Below are 22,207 nucleotides of genomic sequence, written 5' to 3'. Positions count from 1 at the left end.
TTCCTACCTTATAAATACCCAATCTCCACAAAGGGGGAGGGGGATCGAAAAAACATCAGGAGAGAGAGAGAGAGAATAGCAAAGGTAAGGAATCCCATAGTGGAGAGAAATATGTAAACCCCAAGTCATTCAACTATTCGTGTAACCGTGAATAATATAGTAGAACAACAAACCCCGTGGATGTAGGCCTTAGTGCTGAACCACGTAAACCTTGGTCTTATTTACATTTCAGCACTTTACATTCATTTAGTTCCGCATGCATTTGCTTATATATGTTGCTTTCCTTTTATATTTGTACCCCATGCATAATCGCTACGCACGGGGAAGTTGGAGGAGGCCATGATAAACCCGTGGGTTTTGAGCCAATGAACCCACATCAGGGTATCACCATCGTAATCTCTTTAGACTTTAACAATTGATTGCGGGCATTCGGACCCCGCGTAGTTCGTGTGTCCACAACTGGTGTTGGTGGTTTTCGTTTAGCTGGTTTTAGAAGCACAACTGATCCTTTCCCTTTACCGTCCCAGATGGAAAAGGGTATAATGCCTTTTTAATCTTCTAATCGGAAGCATGTTATTGATTTCACCATTCTGAATTCATTTTTTTTACTTATAAATATGTACTCCCAAAACCAACCATATGTCTAAGTTCGTCTCTTTATCGCTTACTTTTGTCAGTGGATGGTGGTGTTGCATCTGCAAGATTACAGCTGATTCAGTTGGTGTGGTGCTTATTCTGCAGAATAACAAAGAGAAGGAAACTGTGGTGGTCATCCCCGAGGAAAAACAAGCAGATGTGATCAAAAGACAACAAATAGAGAAGTAATCTAGAGAGAATTGTGTTGGTGAAATATGGGTTTATAGTTAACTTTTTAATGTTCTCAAATTCGAAAAACTGATTGTAACGAATGTTAGCAAGATCTTACAGGTGAATTTCTAACCTGGAAGTCGCACACACCAAAGACATCAGCCATTAAATTCTAGCTCTGTTGACCAGTTGATGTTATTTTACTATTTTACTAGATCTTTTAACCATTCAGCTGACGAAATTGCCCATTTGAGGACATGAGTGCTCTCCTTTTGCAGCACGGATTTCTTAGCGAATGTCATTTCTAGAACTATTCTGAAATATCTAGGCTAGCAAGAGATACCAACAAGCTTGAATTAGATTCTAAACTGAGTAGAGTGATAGAGTCTGTTTACCTGGAGCATGACTGGTACAGCCGAGGGAAATTTGACCACTAGTCAATCCTAATCCACAACTCTGTGGGCCTAGAAGATATTAAAATGTAAAAATATTGTGGGCATGGCCATGGACCATCATAACTCGTGAGTGCGTATCTGCGAAGGGGTCCATATTACATCACACAAAATTAGTTAAAAAGACCAAAATCAACAGTTTATGGGTAAAAAAGACATTTAGATTTTGATACTGTTTAAATAGAAAAAAAATGTAAAATAGCCATGATGTAAACAGTTTCATCCTACCCATTTTTAAATACTTTTTCTTATTTTTAATTTACATCAGGATGCATCCAGTTTTATCCGTGCTATTTTTTAAACTTAAATCAGGATGAATCCAATTTTATCCTTGCTACTTTTTTTGATATCTATTTCACCCATAATAATTTTTACTCGTCCATTTGAACCATGTTTTAAAAATATTTGAACAAATGACCCATTTTCCCATTACAGAAAGCAAAGCAGAAAAAGTCAACCGAGAAGTCAAAGATAAAATAATTTGACAACAAAAAGCTGAAATAGTTTCAAAAGGCACCAACAAAAATTACATTTGCCTTACAGGTCCCGGATTTCTTCATCATTGTGCTTTTTTATTTTAATAAGCTACTGATAGTTGTTTACGATTTGTTCTAGTCCGAGGGGTTATTTTGTTTGCTCAGAGTTTATTCTCTTCATAAACTTCAGGGTTTCAACCCAAACCAAAACTGGAACATGTTAAATGTTTGTAGAAATGCTTAAGTGAGAATAGTTTTTATATAGTTTAAAATGAAAGGCAAGGGAGTTTGGAATGCTCAAGTACAGCTTCGACACAAGCAACAGAGACATTGAAAAGTTGGAATCATGAGTAAGTAATTCAGTAGATCAAGCAGATACAAATTATTATTCTGTGTGTTTCATGAATTTATCATAACATTTGATAGAAACATTTTATTGTAATTTTGACAGTGGACAGGACTTCGTCTAAAGCGGATACAAATTATTATTCTGTGGGTTCATAAATTTGTCATAACATCTGATAGGAACATTTTGTTTTAATGTTGACAGTGGACAGGACTTGGTCTACGAACAAAGGACATTCTGCCAAAATTTAAATGAAGTTAAGCGTACGGATGATTAGAATCAGCTTAAACACCTCGCAAACATTAATAATGCGTGCAACTCATGTGCGTACGACAAGTTTACTCAAGTTGAACTCAGTGTTCTCTCTCCGCCGCGTATGTTTCACCTCGGATGCTGTACTAGCCGTTGAAGAGGTACAGCAAAATTTTCAGCTGGTCCCAAACCAAAATTATACATATAGCAATCTGTTATATACTTGTGTACAAGAATGCAACGTATTCAATCCCGTCATGTGTGCGACAGAATGCCTCATCTAAAATCTCAAGCTACAAAAAAGTGCAAAGTTATCCATGCCAAGACCCTGAGTCTTGGGTATGGATTAGAAGGAAAACTTGGAAATATAATTGTTGATCTGTATGGTAAATGTGGCGAGATTGATTTCGCAATGGAGGTCTTCAACCGGCTTGATAGAAGAGATACTGTTGCCTGGAATTCAGTCATCTATGTATTCAAGATCGGAATTTCCAGAAGAGGTCGTCAGGGTGTTTAGGTTGATGCGTAATTCTAACACTGCTTCAGATCAGTACACATTTGCTTTAGTTATTTCTGCTTGTACGAGATTGAATACTGTGGGTTTAGGTAAGGTTTTTCACTGCGATGCGATCAAGACAGGTATTGAGTTAAATTCCTTTTGTGGGGGTTCTTTGATCGATATGTATGCTAAATGTGACTGCTTACCAGATGCTCGAAAATTATTTGATAGAGTTGATAAACCTGATACTGTATCTTGGACATCAATGATCGCGGGCTATGTTCGAGTTGGCTTACCAGAGAAGCTCTCGAGTTGTTTAGAGAAATGGAACGAGTCGTTGAGAAACCAGATGAAGTTGCAGTTATTACGATAATTACCGCCTGTGTTGGTCTAGGAAGGTTGGATCAGGCAATTAATTTGTTTTCCCAACTGCCAAATCCCAATGTGGTGGCTTGGAATGTAATGATTAAGGGACATTCTAAAAGTGGGTTTGAGGAAAAAGCAGTCAGTTTCTTTCGAGATATGCATCTGGTTGGTGTTTAGGAAGTGTTTTAAGTGCCATCGCTAATCTTACAGATCTTAATCTAGGAAAGCAGGTTCATTCTGAGGCTATCAAACTAGGGTTGGATTGTAGTGTTTACGCTGGAAGTTCATTGATAAATATGTACTCCAAGTGTCACTCTATGGAATCTGCTAGAAAAGTTTTTGATGCAATGGATGTTACAAATACTGTTGTGTGGAATGCCATGTTAGGAGGTTATGCACAGAACGGACAATCTCTTGAAGTCAAAGAAATTTTCTCCAATATGAGAACTTCTGGTCTAGAACCTGATGAGTTTACTTGCACCAAAGTTCTTAGCACATTTGGTCAGTGGGAAAGCTTAGAAATGGGTAGGAAATTTCATGCATTTATAATCAAGAAGAACTTAGAGTTGAACTTATTTATTGGAAATGCTTTGGTTGATATGTATGCTAAATCTGGTGATTTGAAAGATGCAAGAAGGCAATTTGAACTCATCCCAGAGAGAGATATTGTTTCTTGGAATGCTATTATTGTTGGGTACGTGCATGAAAAAGAAGAGGAGGAAGGTTTTAGATTGTTCAGGAAGATGATATGTGATGGCTTTTTGCCTGATCAATTTTCAGTATCTAGTATTCTTAGTGGCAGTGCAAATCGGCAAGCATTAGAGCAAGGTAAACAAGTGCATTGCTTCTCACTGAAGTTGGGTCTTTACTTGAATATTTATGCTGGAAGTTCTCTGGTTGACATGTATGCAAAGTGTGGGGCCATGGAAGCTGCAAATAAGGTATTTTCTGAGATGCCTGTAAAGACTGTTGTCTCTAGAAATGCCCTTATTGCAGGGTACATTCAGAACAACAATGCAGATGAAGCAGTAAAGGAGTTTTTCGACATGCAAGCAGAAGGTTTGCAGCCATCGAAGTACACATTCGCCAGCATTTTAACTGCATGTAGTGCATCATCAAGGTTGAATCTGGGAAGGCAGGTTCATTGTGATACTTTAAAATCTGGTGTTTTAATTGATGATGAGTTTTCGGGTGTCTCACTCTTGGGTATGTACCTACGATCTTCAAGCACTGAAGATGCAAATAAGCTCTTTTTGGAGTTCCCGAAACAAAGAAGTAGAGTTTTATGGACTTGTATGATTTCAGGACATGCTCAGAACGGCAATAGCGCGGAGGCTCTTTGTTTTTTTAGAGAAATGCGTAATGATGATGTTTTACCGGATCAATCCACTTTTACCAGTGTCCTCAGTGCTTGTTCAGGCTTAGCAGCCCTACAGGATGGGAAAGTCATTCATTGTCTTGCTTTTCATACCAGGTTCGACTTGGATGAATCCACGTGCAGTGTTCTTGTAGATATGTATGCTAAATGTGGGGATATTGGGAGCTCAATGAAAGTTTTTGAGGAAATGGTAAACAAAGAAGATGCTGTTTCCTGGAACTCGATGATTGTTGGATTTGCGAAAAATGGCTATGCAGGGAAAGCACTGAAGATCTTCGAACAAATGAAGCATGCAAATGTCGAACCTGATGATATCACATTCCTAGGAGTCCTCACCGCGTGCAGTCATGGAGGAATGGTATTAGAAGGTCGTGAATATTTCAATCTTATGATAAGTAGGTTTGGGATCAAACCTAGAGATGATCATTTTTCCTGCATGATTGACCTACTTGGGCGCCATGGACGTCTCAAAGAAGCTGAAGAGTTGATTGAGAAATTGCCATTTGAACCTGGAGCTGGGGTTTGGGCTACATTACTCGGAGCTTGTAAAATACATGGGGATTTAATACGGGGGCAGAAGGCAGCTGAAAAGCTTATTTTGTTGGAACCTGATAATCCTTCATCCTATGTGCTTCTTTCTAATTTATATGCAGCATCTAAGAACTGGGGTGCATCCAACAGAGTTCGGAATTTGATGAAAGAAAGAGGATTGAAAAAGTTTCCTGGATGTAGCTGGATTGAAGTGAATGCTAAGCTGAACTTATTTGTAGCAGGGGATAAACTTCATATTAATGCTGGTGAAGTTCGTGCTGTTTTGAAGGATTTGACTGCATTGATGAGAGAACAGGGCTACGTAGCTACAACTGATTTTCTTTTAGATGAGGAGGATTGAGTTATGAGTCTTATATTCTCTAGCATGGGGGTACAGAAGTGGAGGCTTCTTCTTTCTTTGCACTTAATTGTACAGGAGGAGATCAAATCCAATTTGGCACAACAAGGTATCATTAATTATTGTGGTGTATTTATTCTTTTCATTTTTATTCTTTTGATCGATAAAGATATAGAGTTTTGGTGGTTACATGTTTCGAACTCATATCATCGGTACTATTGTGGTATTTTTACCTGTTGGCTTATTGCTGCTATCCCTAAGTTGTTTTTAAGTAATTTACACTTATCAGAAATGTAGCTTGCCTTGAGTCCTTGAACAGAAGATACGAAGTCCTGCATGATCTGGTTATTCTTCTTCTTCATAATAGCTTTTCTTTTCATACTTCGGCAAAACAGTTTTTGCTGGTGGTGCGGATTCGCCCTTGTCACCAAGGTAGGGACAGGGGCAGTTTCATCGGCATTCTAGATAATGTCATGAAAATGTTGGCAACCAGCCAATAGGCCCATTACTGCATCCAAATCGTAGGATGAGTTCTTTCTACGAGGTGAACAACAAAAAAAGGTGCTAAAAAAACATAAATTTACCAAACCATGGAGCCGTGTTAGAAGATATGAAGTCCTGCATGATATGAAGTCCAACTTTCTTTTTCTTTAGTATAGCTTCCCTCTTTCAGCTTCGGCCAAACAGTTTTAGCTGGTTATGCTGATCCGCCATTGTCACCGCAATAGGGACGGGGGGAGTTTGGCCCCACCATAGGAGGGCCGGCATCATTAGAAAATATCTAATGAAAAACCGTGGTGACAAGTGCGGAACCCCATAACCAGCCAATACTGCGCCCAAATCAGTCTTTCAATAATTGGTCCTCTTGAGACTTGAGCAATGACCCATCTTTCTATGTAAGGGTGGAAACAACAGTTGTGGGAGGATTAGGGGGTATCAGCGATTTCAAATGTTGGAACTGCTGGCTGGCTGCTGCAGAACCCTCTGGATGAAGGACAGCATCTTCACCAAGCCTGCATATAAAAGGGCACTGTAAAATGTTAGCATAAAGTTCGACATGCTCGAGTTGATTATGATGCATAAAAAGCATTTTAAATGAATAGAACACAGCTGTCCAATATGGAGCCCGATTAGAGTATTGGAAATCTGTTGGATTGATATAACAAGTATCACATAGCTCGGAGTTGAAGCCACCGGGAGAAGTATAAACAAGTCAGAGATTTCAACATAATTGTTCAGGATCCAGGTAAAAAATGATTTGGGCCTCTAACCAAGCTCAATATACATGCTCCTGCGCTGCAAAAGCGCAGAGTTTCAAAATAATCAGGTTGGGGCCATCAAGCATAACAAACTTTAGGGTTTCTTAAAAATCAAAAGGATAAATTAAGAGGAGATGTTATTTTCCTGAGGTGGATTAACTCAACAACTGTAATCAGTAAAACATTACACACCTACATGTATATGTTAGCTAAGGATAACTAATCCAGCGCATGATTGTGAAAATTTGGAGAGGAATGAACTACATGGAGCCAAACATTTGTATCTCTGCAACTAAATTTTATGGCGTAATCCTAAGATTTACATCGTAGTTAACGAAATCAGTTAGAAGGAGGATCAGTATTAATCAATTACCTTGAATCTGATGATGTATTTTTCTTCTTCTCAATGCCGATATAGTGCTCTTCATATGCAAACTTTGCATGAACTCGATCTCTGCCTGTTCCTTTGGTCCTCTAAGGAATGACCCATCTCTCTCTGTGGGCGTGGGAACAACAGTTGTGGCAGGAGTAGGGGTGGTATCAGCGCTTTCAGATGTTGGAATTGATGGCTCATTGTTGATGGGAAAGAGGTGATCAAGTATAGAATGGCTGCTGCAAAACCCTCTGGATGAAGGGAAAACGAATGATGCCCCTGTTTGCTTATCATACTTTTCAGTATCTTCACGAAGCCTGCATACAAAAGGGCTCTACAAAATGTTAGCATAAATGCTCGACTTGAATACGATGCATAGAAAGCATTTTAAATGAACAACAGGCAGCTATCCATTATGAAGCCCGATTAGAGTATTGGAAATTTGTTGCTTTAATACAACAAGTGTTAATTGTTTTATTAAACAAGTCAGAGATATCAATAAAATTGTTCAGGAATCCAGGTAAAAATGTTTTGGGCCTATAATTTATGACTGAACCAGGCTCAATATACATGCTGCAGAATTTCAAAATAATCAGGTTGGGTTCATCAAGCATTACAAACTTTGGGGTTTCTCTGCTACCCCAAGGTGTATGTATAAGTTCTGAAGTAACAGTTGAGAGAGGGTCAGTTATGCATGTATAACAGGGACACGATCCAACAGCAGACATATACCCTACTCCATGTTTGTCTTCAACACATTCTAGCAGTTATATAGCCAAATCGAACATAGTACTCTAGCTTACAATTTCATATTGGTCCTGAAGATGAGCCTGTGGCCGGTAATGAAGCCCCTCGAAAGAAACCCTGCCTGCAGAAGATTCCCAAATCTGTGTCTGCATCTACCAATGATGAAGATTAAGCACTATTAAGACACGCAACTCTGTTGGTTTTAGGATTCGAAAAATAAAACAGCACCCAGGAAACGCCGACTGTGTTTCTTTGTATCTCCGCAATTTGTTTTAGTGTGTTTCCCATTCTGCAATTCTGGTGTGTGTCCCTTACCGCCTTTGGTTGAGGTGTAATTCACTTTTTTGTTGCATTTTAGTATTGCGAGGTTAAATTTTAGGCAAACCAATGTGTAACCGTGCTGATATAACAAGATTGAAAATATAATATATGTTCCAAATCACATCCAATTCGTCCACACAAAGGAGTGATCATAAGCCAAAGAAAAAATTCTAATAAGAAACGAAAACAATTGGGAAAAAAATAAAAGACGCTTTATTTTCATTTATCTACATCTAAGGCCTAGTAAAGAAAAGGCAAATAAAATTGACGTTTTTCGTGTGATTACAACCTTTACTTTCTTAGAATTTCTAACACTATTGAAGTTGTTCTATCACATCTCTACTAAATAAAATATTATCCAAAATGCTAAATTCAGTAAATACTAACTAAATTCAGTAGTTTTATACACACCAGCGAACTATTTTCGGAGCTGATTGTGAATAGTGGAGCACTGATCCTTGACATTCTCACATAAATGTCAAAATTTGTGGATTCCACTGGATTTTACTGTATTACTAGTTTTAGTTTTTATTCACAAAGTATAGTAATTTAGAGAGAGATAATTACCAGTATAGTTAAGGCACTACAATTCTCAAGCAACACCATTTTCTTCATGAAAATCAACAATTTCTTTTCTTGCTTTAATCAACTCATCATGAGATTACGTTGCCCTGCAACTCCTGTAATTAAAAATATACAACTTAATCAGCTTATAACCTTATTAACATGCCCCATATGAAAATAAATGCACATAGCAGATCAAATCCGTGTGACAACATTGCTCGTAAGCCACTGAATCCTGTTACAGAAATGAACTCTCTAGCCTAAACAGATGGCAGGTAGCAAAGATGAGTGGTACAAATCATGTGGAATGTGGATATCCCTAGAGATTACCCTAGTCAAAAATCAAACGGATAAATTAAGAGGGATATTAGTCTCCTAAGGTGGATAACTCAACAACTGTAATCAGTAACACTATGCACCTACAAAGGAACGAACTATAAATACTAAGGATAAATACTAATCCAGCCCATGAGTGTAAAAATTTGGAAAGGAACGAACTATAACGAGACAAAAATTTGTACCTCTGCAACTAAATTTCATGGCATAATCCTAAAATTTACAATGTAATAAACCAAATCAATTAGGAGGAGGATTAGTATAAAATAATTACCTTTAATCCGGTGACGTATTCTTCTTCTTCTTCTTTTCACTGCCAAAACAGTGTTCTTCATATACGAACTTGGCATGTACTCATCTCTGCCAGTTCCTTGGGTCCTCTGACCAACAACTCATCTTTCTTTGTTGGGCACGAACAACAGTTGTGGCAGGAGTAGCGGCAGTGGGCAGGAACAAGCCTTTCACTAACTGATGAAGACAACAGATTACAAACAACACAACCGAAATCAGGATTCTGAAAAGGAACACATTTTTTTGAAGTTAATATAGGTTTTGCAAGGCTAAACCTTTTTAAAAATGATGGAAGATCTTCAACAACTATATCCATATTAACTTATTTACGGTTCTGATGGAGAATCCAAATAGAAAACATAGAAAAATGATATTATATACATGATGGATGTGAATGTGAATGTGTTGAGCCATGAATAGACACAATGTTTGATGAAACATCGCAATGGTTCAAGAAATAACTAGATATGATCATGCAAACATTGTGATGTTTCATAAAACAACACAATGATTCAAGAAATAACTAGATCTTCTCTACTACAATAATGCAAACATTATGATGTTTTATGAAACAACACAATGATTCAAGAAATAATTAGATCTTCTTTACTACAATAATTCAAAGGGGTTGAATTGTCTGGTACATTGTCTAAGGGATTAATCTATAACATCAATCATTTTTCTTCAGTCAATACTCCCCTCGTCATCTCTCCCAAACCAAAAAAAAAAAATCAAAAACCAAAATCAATAGCAGACTTCCCATTCTCAAAAACAACATCATCAAGAAATCTCAACTTCAACAATTAAGAATACTGACCTTTTTGATGGAAGTTAAATGGGTATTTGAATTTCTCACCAAAATTCAAACTCTTCATGGATGATTTCTTCCAGTTTCCGATCGAACCTTTGTGATGAACTCATTTCTTTTTGTAATTCGATGATTTGTTACGTCTGAATCGTTCATTAGCGAAAAAGAATGATTGGTACACAAGAAAGAAGAAAATTGATCGCTCAGATTATTTGATTTACTTAGGTCGAGTTGAATCAGACAACTCTAGTTTTTCTTCCTTTCTCGAGATCTACAGAGAGAAAAGATGATTATGGAAGAGAAAAAGATAAACCTAGTCAGTTTTGCTTGGGGTGGTTCTGCCTTGAGATTTTCTGGAAACTTGAGCAGCAAAAACATTCATTTGGATAAGGAACGGGACCCACACACAAATGACGCGTAGACGATTGAAGTTGCATTTCTTCTCTTGTATACTGACTCGCCTTTTGTGTTTATTTGCAGAATATTTAGCCATGAAATACTTACGGAAAAACGTTCTTACTGTTAAACAAAGAACATAATAAGTCTGGCATTATTCTCTCTGTTGTTGGAAATTATAATACAAGAAGAAGAGATTTTATTAAGACCAAAGAAAGATTATAATACAAGAAGAAGAGAAGTCAGACATTCCTGACAACTCAAACAACAAAGAAATACAAGTCTGGCGAAACAAAAAAGCCAAGAGAACAATTCATCTGGTGGTCATTACGTTGTTTCTTGACACAAAAAGCCAATGGTAAAGATACTTATTTGGAGGCACAAAGTCTGCCCAAAGCCCGTCCTATTGACCTGGCCAGACGGCTGAACATGCTTTTGGGGGACGAGATTGGCTTTTCCTGGCGGCGGTCTCCCTTACTACGACGACTTTTGGTGGCGGTGGCAAGTGATGGCTTTTCGTGGCGGTGGCACTGGACTCCCTTAGGATGATGACGCCGACAATGGGAGCAAAATTCCGCGTCTTCCGGTGACTGTTTGAATCAGAAATTTAGACCAAGAAAATAGAAGAAACAACTCCCGTAAGCAAATATAATTTAATAAAGTGAATGTTCCCATACCCTCTGTTGGAAAAAATTGGGTTTCACAAAGGATGAATGAATCAGAGAAGAAAGTGTTGCACTCCAAAACTTTCAAGGCTTGTATAAATTTCTTTTAGACAAATATTTCTACCCTCCCAATAACAATTGGCGATTACAACAGGTATGCGAAATATTGCCTTCAGGATACAATGAAAGCCCTGCAACGAAAACTGAATTCAAGGTTTGTACCCCTTGATTCAATCAAGAACACACAAAGAGATTTCTGATTTCTGATGATGCTTTTTGAAACAGAGAAAATAAATTGATTTTTCTTATATGTTAAACGAAACTGGGAGAAGCTATTTATAAAGGGTTTTGCACCTGTTGGGAATAGGTTTTTATTCGCCAACAGGTTTCTATTCACGAAACGTCAGGTTCCTTCATCAACAGACATCAATGGTGTCTTTTGGATTCGAAATTTTCGAACAGGCTTTTATCGGCCAAATAAAACCGTCAGTTCAAAAAATTCTTCCGGGGGCGTTGCCCCCTTGAAACCCCCACCAGGGGCGGTCTCCCCTGTCAGGTCGACCACAGCCTGGGAGGCGATGCCCCCCAGGACCCCCCTTTGGTTAGCGGCGTTGAAAATATTCCAACACCCTCTGGAATGATATATCAAGTTGTCTAATGGCTCTGTCATAATACCCACGGAGTGCAGATTTATCGTCTTGGTCTAGATGTAACTAGTAACGAGAATAGATTACAAAAGTTAGTGGCTTTGGAAAAGGAACGGAAACCAAAATCCAGAATTAGAATAACGAGAGATGACGATATGATGCTCACTTTTCGACTAAGACGTTTAATCTTTTTTAAGGTCATAAGACCTTTTGCCAATATTAAACCCATCTTTCCATCGTTGCGCCCGTGCATTCTGTTGTGATGCCGGTATCGCTTACAGTGACGACAGTCACAACAAAAGTGGTCGCGCGTACAATGCCGACAATCACAACACAAGTCATCACTCGCGTCTTGGATTATCTGTTTGGATCAGGAAAGCAAAATACTAAATGATTAAATAAAAAACAATGTATCATCTAAAAGTCTTTAAGATCATGAGATGAATGTATGTACCTGACGAAACGACCTACGCACTTGTGTATAAGCTTTGTACGATATCCTATTGAGCGCAGCTTCATCTTTGGCGTCCAAGTCTTCTATCTAATAACCAGGATTACAAACGAACAAGATTAGGGTTATTGAAATCAAAATTCAAAATCAGAATAACGAGAGATGATGATACTCACTTCTTCATAGAGATAATCGATCTTATCAGTGGTTCTGATTAGACCTTTTGATAAGGATTTTACATCCTTTTTCAAGTACCCAAACTGTTTTACTAAAGCGTTTATTTCCATCTTAAATCGTTTTTAGTCTGCTGTTTATTATGAAGAAAGATTGCGGGAATAATCCAATCACAACTGAAACAGAAAAACAAATACTATACAGTAAATAATGCAGGAATCTAAAGATATATATATATAGTGTATAATGGCGCCCATTAATGAAACGTTGAAATCATTTGGGAAACAGATGTGTTCTTTTGAGAAGACACGTGACCCAAAACCCAATAGATGTGTTTTTTCGAGAAGGGGTTGTTCTCAGAAAGCTTTGCTTATGACTTGTGACGGTATTTTTTCCTATCAGAAACAAAAAGAAAAAAAAATAAAGACAACATTCATTCATTCATATTCATGACGGTATCTTAATCTGTGCACAGAGTTAACTATGAAATGATGAACACCATTCACTCATTCAACGGAGTGTTCTTTTGCCCACAAAAAGACAACATATTTGAGAAAATACAGTTAAAGCTTCTTAGTATTTTTGTCTCATTTACCATAACAATTTCTTTTCAACTACTGTACTAGCAAAACATTCCATCAAATCTAAATTTTTCACCCATTTGTAAGTATATCTCAGTGTCCGACCCATGAATAAGCCAGACGCCTTGCCCCATAATTCATCCTTTGCTGCGATCAGCTGCATTCCTGCTATCCTTATCCTTTGAAAGGATCCCCTAATTGCTTTATTTTGCTTCTCAAGCTCCAATTCTGATTTCACAAGAAGCATTTTAGGAAGAGTCATGCAGTTGAATAAGAGACATGAATTTCGGAAAACCCCATCGCCACCAGCAGGTACAAATTGTCTTTTTCCATCTGCAGAACCAACAAACATCCAGAACTTCAACTTATTACGATGCATTGGGTGAAATATGCTTTCGTTAGCAGTGGAGAGAGAGAGAGACCGGACATTCAGCGCCTTTTTCCCTTCTTTCCTGGCTCCCTTGCTTCAGGAATACCTGTCCACACAGGGTTTTTTACTAGAAGATGGAGGTTTTTTCCACTTCCACCAACTTTCTTCCTTCTGAAAGATAAAGAGATTCACAATTTCTCTTTTGTAAATCGCGCATATGAAAGACTTCAAAGAAAAAGATAAAAAAAGTAAGACATTTGAGTCTTCAAGAGAGAGTTTACACGTTAAAATGGCTTTAAAGCTGAAATAAATGTAGCAATCTAAAGGCATGGTGGTACTAGAAGAATAAAGCTCTAAAGAAATAAGTGGAAATAAGACAGGAGAAAAATCAACTCACATCATAAACCCAGAAGGACTATCCTTTCTATCTGTTGCATCTGTTGCCCCGTTTAGATAACAGGAACAAGTCTTGGACAGTTTCCGTGTACATCACTGCAAACAATGTTGCAGAGAATTAGTTATCACTCAAGTGACTCAAAAACCATGGAATCCCATTATTAAGAAGAGATCATAGAGAACCTCGTCAGCGGAGCAGGTTCATTGTCGCATCGAACGGAGTATATACACATCTTAAATTCCTAAAAATGACAATGCTCATCAGATCTATGCTGGACTAGAAGGAAAAAAAAGCGCGTGCCAGATTAGACCAGAGAAAGACCAAACCTGAATCCCAACTTTTCTCCGACATTTCTCAATTCTGTATCCATCATATCGCTATCGCAACCCAGTTTCTGGAGCATAAGAGGAGCACTTATCCTTGTGTGATCTGAAGATTAAAAGATGATTAAAGTGGATAAGTTATAATATATACACAACACACAACAATCTCAAAGATAAAATTAAACCAGGAAGATTAATCTGACTTAGTTAATCCTCAGATTGTTTACCAAACTTGACGCATTTTCTTTTTTGTTCTATTGCCCATTATTCAAAGCATTTTAAGCAAAAATTGTTACAACACAGAGTCTGCAACAAATAACAACATATGAATAGAGTTTCCACAACCATCTGAGCTCCAAATGAAAATTTCGAAAAAAAAAACGAAACACCATGCAGTTTACCATACAATATCAAAAGGGTTAGGTGTAAATTTGAAAATTCAGAACACTAATGTCAAAACCTTTTGATAGATACAGTGTAATTATATACGAACATGTGCTCACAGGATAGTGCAACACCCATCATCACAAAATAGTGCCACACTAATATACTACTTTTTACGTCTACGTCGGCCCTTTAACTGAGCATTTCCTTAGTTTAACAATAGAGAGACGAAATTGATTGAAAAAACAATTTCACCCAATGAACTTGGGTAGTGTATGCAATAATAAGCATGAATATGAACTTAAGTGTTTCAGAAGAAAGCTCTCTTCTTTGTGCCCCTAGAATCAATTGTGTGCTATTTCAAGTTGGTTTGTATTTTGACAGTTCTCTCGCAGCATTTTCAATCGTCTTTGCTTATAATTCTAGAAGCATAAAAAAATGTGACTATTGATATAGTAAATTCAATTTATTGTCTCAAGGGAATTAACCAGAGTAGCGAATGAACTGTACAAAATATAAAGCATCCAAGAACAAATAGTTTAAAATGTAAATGTAAGGAAATCTCACTCTGACCAGTTGCATCTCCTCGACTCGCCAGTAGATAAGTGCTTTGTTGGTGGATATAACATGCCATTCTGCTACATCTGGAAACAAGTTAGTTCACAAGTCATGCAAAGACGGCTATACCTTTCAACTTCAAAGGTTTAACAAAGTAACGAGAAAAAATAGTTAGCATAGAAAGAACTAAACTGAAATGTGTTGGACTGCAGTTGCGGTGCTCCAATCTTCAAAGAGTAATTGGGAGAACTCACCACCAATTTGGGACTCAAATGATCCTTGTGGTAATCAGTGGGATGGAGTTGGCTGCACTGGTTCAAGGGTTACTTCCCTGAGAGATTCCTTAATCTTTTTCGGTCACAGTGGCAGCATAAACTGGTTTTTTGTTTTTAGTCATCTTCTTATAAATTAATAATCCTCTTGTTTTTGTTTTATGAATGATCTTTCAGGGGATTATCCAGCATGAACCCCAAAGGTAACTTGAGTGGTGACATTGGAGGACTCTCGGAACTGAGATCACTCTGAGTTTGAGTTTCCTTTCTTCTTCTTCTTCTTAATTCTTAATTGCCAATGGAGTTCGGAACAGAAGTTGTAAGATACCAAGGGGCACTGCCCCAATGGAGATGATTGTGGAACCTGAAATAGGAGTTCTCCTAGTAAGAAAATGAAATTATGTGTGTTTACATTCAAAAGCAGATAAGAATCCTAACTTTTACGCCAATACTGAGCATTGTCTAAAGCTCCTATCAACACAAGCCTTTCATTCTCATCAGCTAACTAATCACCACAACAGATTATGAACAACACAAAACAAAATTAGCATTTGGAAATGGAATAAATCAAAATTACAAATCAGAGTAACAAGAAATGACAATGATACTCACATTTTGTTGAAGTTGATACAGGTTTACAGGTTTTGCAAGGTACTAAACCTTTCTAATAAGGTTGGAAGATCTTCAACAGCTATATCCATATTAACTTCTTCACGGTTCTGCATTTGAAAATTGTTAGGCATAAACAAAGAATCCAAAATAGAGAACATAGTGAATGATGCAGGATGCAGAATTCTTATATACATGGATGGATGTGAATGTGTTGAGTCATGAATAGACACAATGTTTGATGAAACATCGCAATGGTTCAAGAAAAATAACTACTATGACAATGCAAACATTGTGATGTTTCATGAAACAACACAATGATTCAAGAAATAACTAGATCTTCTTTACTACAATAATGCAAACATTGTGATGTTTCATCAAACAACACAATGATTCAAGAAATAACTAAATCTTCTCTACTAAAATAATTCAAAGGCAATACAAATCTACTCAAAATCAAGATGGTTGAACTGGGATGCAGTTTTGTGGGACATAAATCCACTTTTTAAAAAAAAAAAATCTTTCTTCATTGTCTAAGCCATTAATCTATAAAATCAATCAATCATTCTTCGATACTCCCCTCGTCACCTCTTTCAAACCAAAACACAGAATTTCCATTCTCACCTAAAAAAAACTTCTACTTCTCACCATCATCATCAATAACAAGAAATCTCAATTTCAATTAAGAATACTGAAGAAGAAGGTGATAATAAGAATTCAAGAACTACTGCTACTAGAATATAATCACGAAAAATCAAAAAACCCAACAACGAATTAGCGGTGGCAAAACAAAAATCAAGAATTGAGTTTAATTACCCAAGAAAAAAGGGAAGGGCCTCATGAAATTTGTGATCTTTTTGATGGAAGTATTTGAATTTCTCACCGAACACCACCGAAATTGCAGGAAGAATCTTCATGGATGATTTCTCCCAGGTATTTGATCATTTCTTCTGTTTTGAGTTCTTTTTTTGTTTTGAAATTCGATGATTTTCTGCGTATATTGAATGCTGGAAATTATTTATTTCTGAATCATTCTTCAGAAAAAGAAGAAGATTGATAGACTGTTTGGTTTTATGGTACTCCTGGTTTTCGTTTAGGGTTTGTTCGTTTTACTGTAAATGGAAGAGTTTTGAAATTCATTGGATTTTTTATAAACCGCAATAAACTCACGGCCGGGTCACTTACACCCTACTTACACCGTATTTTTGCAGTGATTTTTGTCTTGCACCATATAAAACATGGTGGTTCTGGCATGAATTTTTCTGGAAAATCTATAGAATTTAAGAAACAGACACACTTGCATTTTTATGGGTTTCATTCGATCGATTGTCTGTTTTGTTTATTTGCAGAATGTGTATATTTGGCCAGGAAATACTTGATTGGGAGAACATTCTTACTGTTTAACAAAGAATATCGCAAGTCTGGCTGTTACTGCATTTTCTTTTCTTTTTTGTTGCAAAATGAACAAAATATTTAATTTTATTAAGACCAAAATATAGATTACAAAAGAAGAAGAGCAGTCTGACAGTCCTGAGAACTCAAACAACAAAAAAAACATCAGAAAGAAAGAAAAAGCTTGCATGACGATAATGGCGTACTACTATGAAGATCTATCTTCTGGCGCTTCGTTTGTGCTTTTTTGCGGTGATGGCGGTCTCTCGAAGGATGACAATAATAACACCAATCGGAAGTGCTTGCATAAGTGTCTGTTTAGAACAGAAATTCAGACCAAAAAAGAAAGAAAAAAATTTTGTAATGTATCTTTAAGATAAAACTTCATGATATTTTGGATATAACATACGGGGAACTTAGGCGCAGGCCTAAAAAAAAAATTCTTACCGCCAGGCTCACAATTAATTTCTGATATAGTCGCACTCATAATTATCTAAAAATATTTAAAACGTACTGAAAGACTCTATTACCCTTCATCGTTTTTGGGCATAATTTTTTTTCTTCTCCGTCGGTTTCTTTCTCTATTCCTCCATTAATCTCTGTAACGGATCTGCAAAGATTTTTTCTCCATCATTTAAAGAAATAAATCATTTAAAATCGATGATTCAAAGAAGCAAATCATTTTTGACTACACCCTAGAATACATTTCAACAAAAATGGATGAAACAGACGAAGAAGAAAAAATCAAGTAGAAGAAACAGAAAAAAAAATCAATTTCAACAAAAATGGATGAAAAATCAATTTCATACTCTAAAAAACCAACCTAGAAACTACTTACAGTTTACAAATTCTAGAAACAACATTTCGAAAAAAAATGAACGAAACACAAACAAAATCAACATTTTATTTTACTTTGATACTTTCACTTTCAGTTAACGAAAAATAAATGTGCATAACCAGTTATGCAGTAAAAAAATAAATGTGGATAACAAGTTATGCAGTACAAAAAAAAGTGCATAACTAGTTATGCAGTACAAAGAAAATGTGCATAACCAGTTATGCAGATGCATAAGACATTATGCAGTACAGAACAATGTGCATGACTAGTTATGCAGATGCATCAAAGGTTATGCTTATCATAAATCACTGCAGATGCAAAAAAAATATGCATAACTAGTTATGCAGTACAAAGAAAATGTGCATAACAAGTTATGCAGTACAAAAAAAAATATGCATAACATCTTATGCACGTGCAATCAAAGACAACACAATGAACTAGATCAGTAGGATATACTCGTGAATGGAGAAATCATGTTTTATACTAGAAAAATGCTACTGATGATTCACATAATTAAACTCTCTTGACATTTATCAAAACACCAGAAGAGCAGAGAATGGTGAAATCTTACCTTTTGCTGTAAGATACCGAATATGAGGGGGACGAAGATTATCAAACAAAACACCATTAATCTTATCATTCTGTTTTTATGGAAATGAGGAAAGTTGGATTACCAAAGAGAAGAAATTCCAAATATGAAATAGAAACCCTAGTTTTATTGAGAAGATTATTCAGAAAAGGATTTGGGAAAAGATTTGACAAAGAGAAAAATCCAAATGTTAAAAACGAAGAATCGGAGTTCACCATTGTTTTCTTCTCGCTTCTCTCTATTCGTCGCTCGAAGAAAAGGGTAGTTTGGCCTTTTAAAAACTGAGAAGCAGAATTTCATAAATTATGGGTCTGCTACGAATTTTTGACGGGAAAATGGGTGCGCGCCTGAACTTTTCTGTCCGTGGATTTGACAGTGGAAAAATCTGGGAGAATGGGTTTCCCTGTAATTTTCACATATCATATACGTACCTTTCTAAAAGACCGATGCAGTCGTGAATACTTTATATCCAAATACCTACGGAGCACAAATTCGTCCTCCTCGTTTAATTCCAACTAATAACCAAAATGGATGACAAACAACAAAATTAGGGGTTTCGAAAAAGGAACCAAAATAGAAAACATCAGAAAAAAAACACTCAGACATGTCTGTTTGAACCAAAATATTAGGGGTAACAAAAAGCTTTTATGGGCATACTACTATTACAAACATGTATCTTCTATGGCCTCGTTCGTGCCTTTTGCGGTGACGGCGCTCTCTCGTAGGACGACAATAATAACACCATCATTCGGAAGTGTTTGCATCTTCAAGTGTCTGTTTGGATCAAAAAAAAAATGTAACTAATGTATCTCTAAGATAAAACTCATGAGATGTTGTTGGATGTACGTACCTTGTGAAAAGACAGATGCAGTCGTGAATTTTGATAAAGTGATCCAGTTTTGAATTAGGATAAAAAAAGTGCTCCCGCTTTTTTGCATTTCTAAACTGCCCCGTTTTTTTTCTTTCAAATAACGCTTTCCATCCCGTTGAATGCAAGGTGGCAGTTATCTCACCTATTAAAAAGTCATATTTACTCCTGAAGTATGTCATGAACTATGAAGCCTAACCATGAACCATGAACCTAAACCCCTAACCCTGAACTATATCGTGAACCATGAACAACGAAGCCTGAACTACGAACCCTAAACCCCTAACCCTGAACCCTGAACTATATCGTGAACCATGAACCCAAAACCTTGAACTTTGAACCCTGAACCCTGAACCTTAACGCTCGGATTATGATGTGGTCGGGCCATATATATTTTGTATGTGGTCCCTCTTAATATTTTGACACGTACTCAAATTAAAAACATGCCCCCTCTAAATCCCCGTAATTGTTTTACCTTTTTGAGAAAAAGTAGGAAGTTAAGACAATAAGTTAGGTAATGAAATTGTTTTGGAGAAAAAATAATTCCGTGTCTCTATTTAAAGATGGGCCACATTCTTGAATGATGTGGCCCGACCGCATCGTAGCCGCACTGGAACCTTAAACCCATAACCCTGAACCCCGAACCCTAATTCATGAACCGAGCTCGATGAACCTGAAAAATGAAGTAGAAGATAAACGTGACAAGTAATGGGCAAATAAGTAAAAAATTGGATGGAAAACTAAATTAGATGGAAAAGTTAACAGTGGGGGCAGTTTTGAAAATTTGAAAAAAACCGGGGCAATTTATAAAACTAGAATTCGTCCAAATACCTTATCAATATTCCCATATTTCTTATCCAAATACCTTCTGAACACAAATTCGTCCTCCTCGTTCAATTCTAACTAATAACCAGAATGGATGACAAAACAACAGAATTAGGGGTTTCGGAAAAGGAACCAATAGAAATCAAAATCCAGCATTATAGAATAATAACTAGAGATGATGGCGTTGATACTCACGTATGGAATCATGTGATCAATTTTTTTAATGGTCGTAAGGTCTTTCACTATTGAGTTTAAACCCATCTTTAATCTTTTTAGTCTTCTGTTTGTTATAAAGAAAGATTGCTGGGAATGATCTGATGAGCGCTCGAACAGAAAACAAATGTATAAGTGAATGATGAAGAATTGTTGTACGTGTATATATAAGGATTGTGTTGAGTGAATAATCGCAATCATTCACGAAACATCACGAAATATGATGTGGGAATGATAGAAGAAGTTCACAGCAACAAGGGAAGAAAACAGACAAGAGAATTAGAAGAAATCAGAGTTCAGTGGAGAAGAAAACAGATACAGGAACATCATATTCATTCATACACATCCTCTTGAATACTTTACTATTACATACTTATAGCCAGGCATCAAAGATTAACCGTTCAGAATAATCCCTCAACTGCCTCCAACCTCTCTAACTTCTTAATACAATCCAGACATAATAATATACCTAGTACAGTGGATAGAAATACTAATCAAACATATACCAACTACTAATACACTACATAGTCACATAAACATGGGAAAAAAAAGATCAAGAGTTTCTTGGCTGAGCAGCAACCTCACATGGTGATGCAGTTGTCTTTGTTTAGGTTGTCGCCAGAAAGGAAAACCTTCTCCAACTCTCTAAACCATATATTTCACTCATTTTTACTAACAAAAAACTCAACCAGGATTATTAACTAAGCGAGCACATCAACTTCATTTCAAAGGATTAAAATGTAATGGATCATTTCCATGACCACTTGATGCCTAAAAACTAATCAAAAAAAAAATCTTGGAAGTATCTTAGCTAATGCCTATCGAGCCTTACCTCATGATCACACGGAGAAGCGTGCAGTTGATCGTTCCAGGTCCCACATAATGAGGTTCTGATCAAGGCCACCGGTTGCAGCAAACGGGTGGTGGCTACAAAAAAAGATAAATAATGAGGATTTCTACAGGATAAGATATAAAGAAACTTGACTTTTAGCAGACAGTTTTTGTTTGTTCGTTATATAGATAGATCAAGACTCGTTTGATGACCAGTGGTACTAATCGTGTCACAAAGATCAGTGATACTAATTGTGTGGACATTTCTAGAGATTTACACTAGTTAAAAACCAAACGGATAAACTAAGAGGAGATATTATTCTCATGAGACGGGCAACTCAACAACTGTAATCACTAGAACAGTAGGCAGTAGGCACCTACATGTAAAGGACTAAACTATAATGAGCCACATATTTGTACCTCTGCAACTAAATTTCATGGCGCAATCCTAAATTTGCAATGTAAATAAAGAAATCAACTAGGAGGAGGATTAGTATTAAATATTACCTTTAACCTGATGATGTATTCTTCTTCTTCTCAGTGCCGCCATAGTGCTCATCATATACAAACTTTGGATGTATTCATCTCTGCCAGTTCCTTTGGTCCTTGGAGCAACAACCCATCTTTCTTTGTTGGGCCAGGAACAACAGTTGTGGCAGG

The 22,207-nt window shown here is 36.8% G+C and overlaps 1 protein-coding gene, 2 long non-coding RNA genes and 1 pseudogene across 25 annotated transcripts; 1 reads left to right on the top strand and 3 right to left on the bottom strand.

Moving 5' to 3' along the window:
• The first annotated feature begins 1,807 nt into the window (after window positions 1-1,807).
• On the top strand, window positions 1,808-5,709 carry LOC113319069 (annotated as a pseudogene).
• LOC113319070 lies at window positions 5,581-6,780 on the bottom strand. Its single transcript, XR_003345052.1, has 2 exons — window positions 6,050-6,780; window positions 5,581-5,973 (listed from the first exon to the last, which is right to left on the bottom strand). It is a non-coding gene; the product is annotated as an uncharacterized LOC113319070 (long non-coding RNA).
• Window positions 6,781-7,089: 309 nt separating this feature from the next.
• Window positions 7,090-8,718, bottom strand: LOC113315471 (SPX domain-containing protein 2-like). The gene is made up of 2 exons (XM_026563746.1): window positions 7,901-8,718; window positions 7,090-7,431 (listed from the first exon to the last, which is right to left on the bottom strand). Exons 1-2 carry the CDS (start codon window positions 7,994-7,996, stop codon window positions 7,090-7,092), a joined length of 438 nt encoding a protein of 145 aa, XP_026419531.1. The 5' UTR covers window positions 7,997-8,718.
• Window positions 8,719-12,918: 4,200 nt separating this feature from the next.
• LOC113315185 lies at window positions 12,919-17,121 on the bottom strand. 23 transcript variants are annotated; one of them, XR_003342818.1, is made up of 9 exons: window positions 16,808-17,121; window positions 15,995-16,101; window positions 15,303-15,887; window positions 15,126-15,196; window positions 14,396-14,474; window positions 14,172-14,274; window positions 14,028-14,086; window positions 13,846-13,940; window positions 12,919-13,673 (listed from the first exon to the last, which is right to left on the bottom strand). It is a non-coding gene; the product is annotated as an uncharacterized LOC113315185 (long non-coding RNA). The 23 variants fall into 23 exon arrangements; XR_003342819.1 differs by having other exon boundaries at window positions 15,120-15,187; XR_003342820.1 differs by having other exon boundaries at window positions 15,126-15,187.
• Between the last annotated feature and the right edge of the window lie 5,086 nt (window positions 17,122-22,207).

The sequence above is a fragment of the Papaver somniferum genome, chromosome 10 (assembly GCF_003573695.1).
Source record: "Papaver somniferum cultivar HN1 chromosome 10, ASM357369v1, whole genome shotgun sequence".
NCBI classification, from domain to species: Eukaryota; Viridiplantae; Streptophyta; class Magnoliopsida; order Ranunculales; family Papaveraceae; genus Papaver; species Papaver somniferum.
Note: the sequence above shows the minus strand (reverse complement) of the source record. Positions and strands in the feature narration are given on the sequence as shown.

What these genes read in the sequence shown, in the direction of transcription:
- LOC113315471 (XM_026563746.1), bottom strand. Translation starts at nt 7,996, where the DNA reads ATGCAGACACAGATTTGGGAATCTTCTGCAGGCAGGGTTTCTTTCGAG. An exon ending in TTCAGGACCAATATGAAATT is followed by an intron (nt 7,432 to 7,900) that starts GTAAGCTAGAGT and finishes AACATTTTGTAG; the next exon opens with AGCCCTTTTGTATGCAGGCT.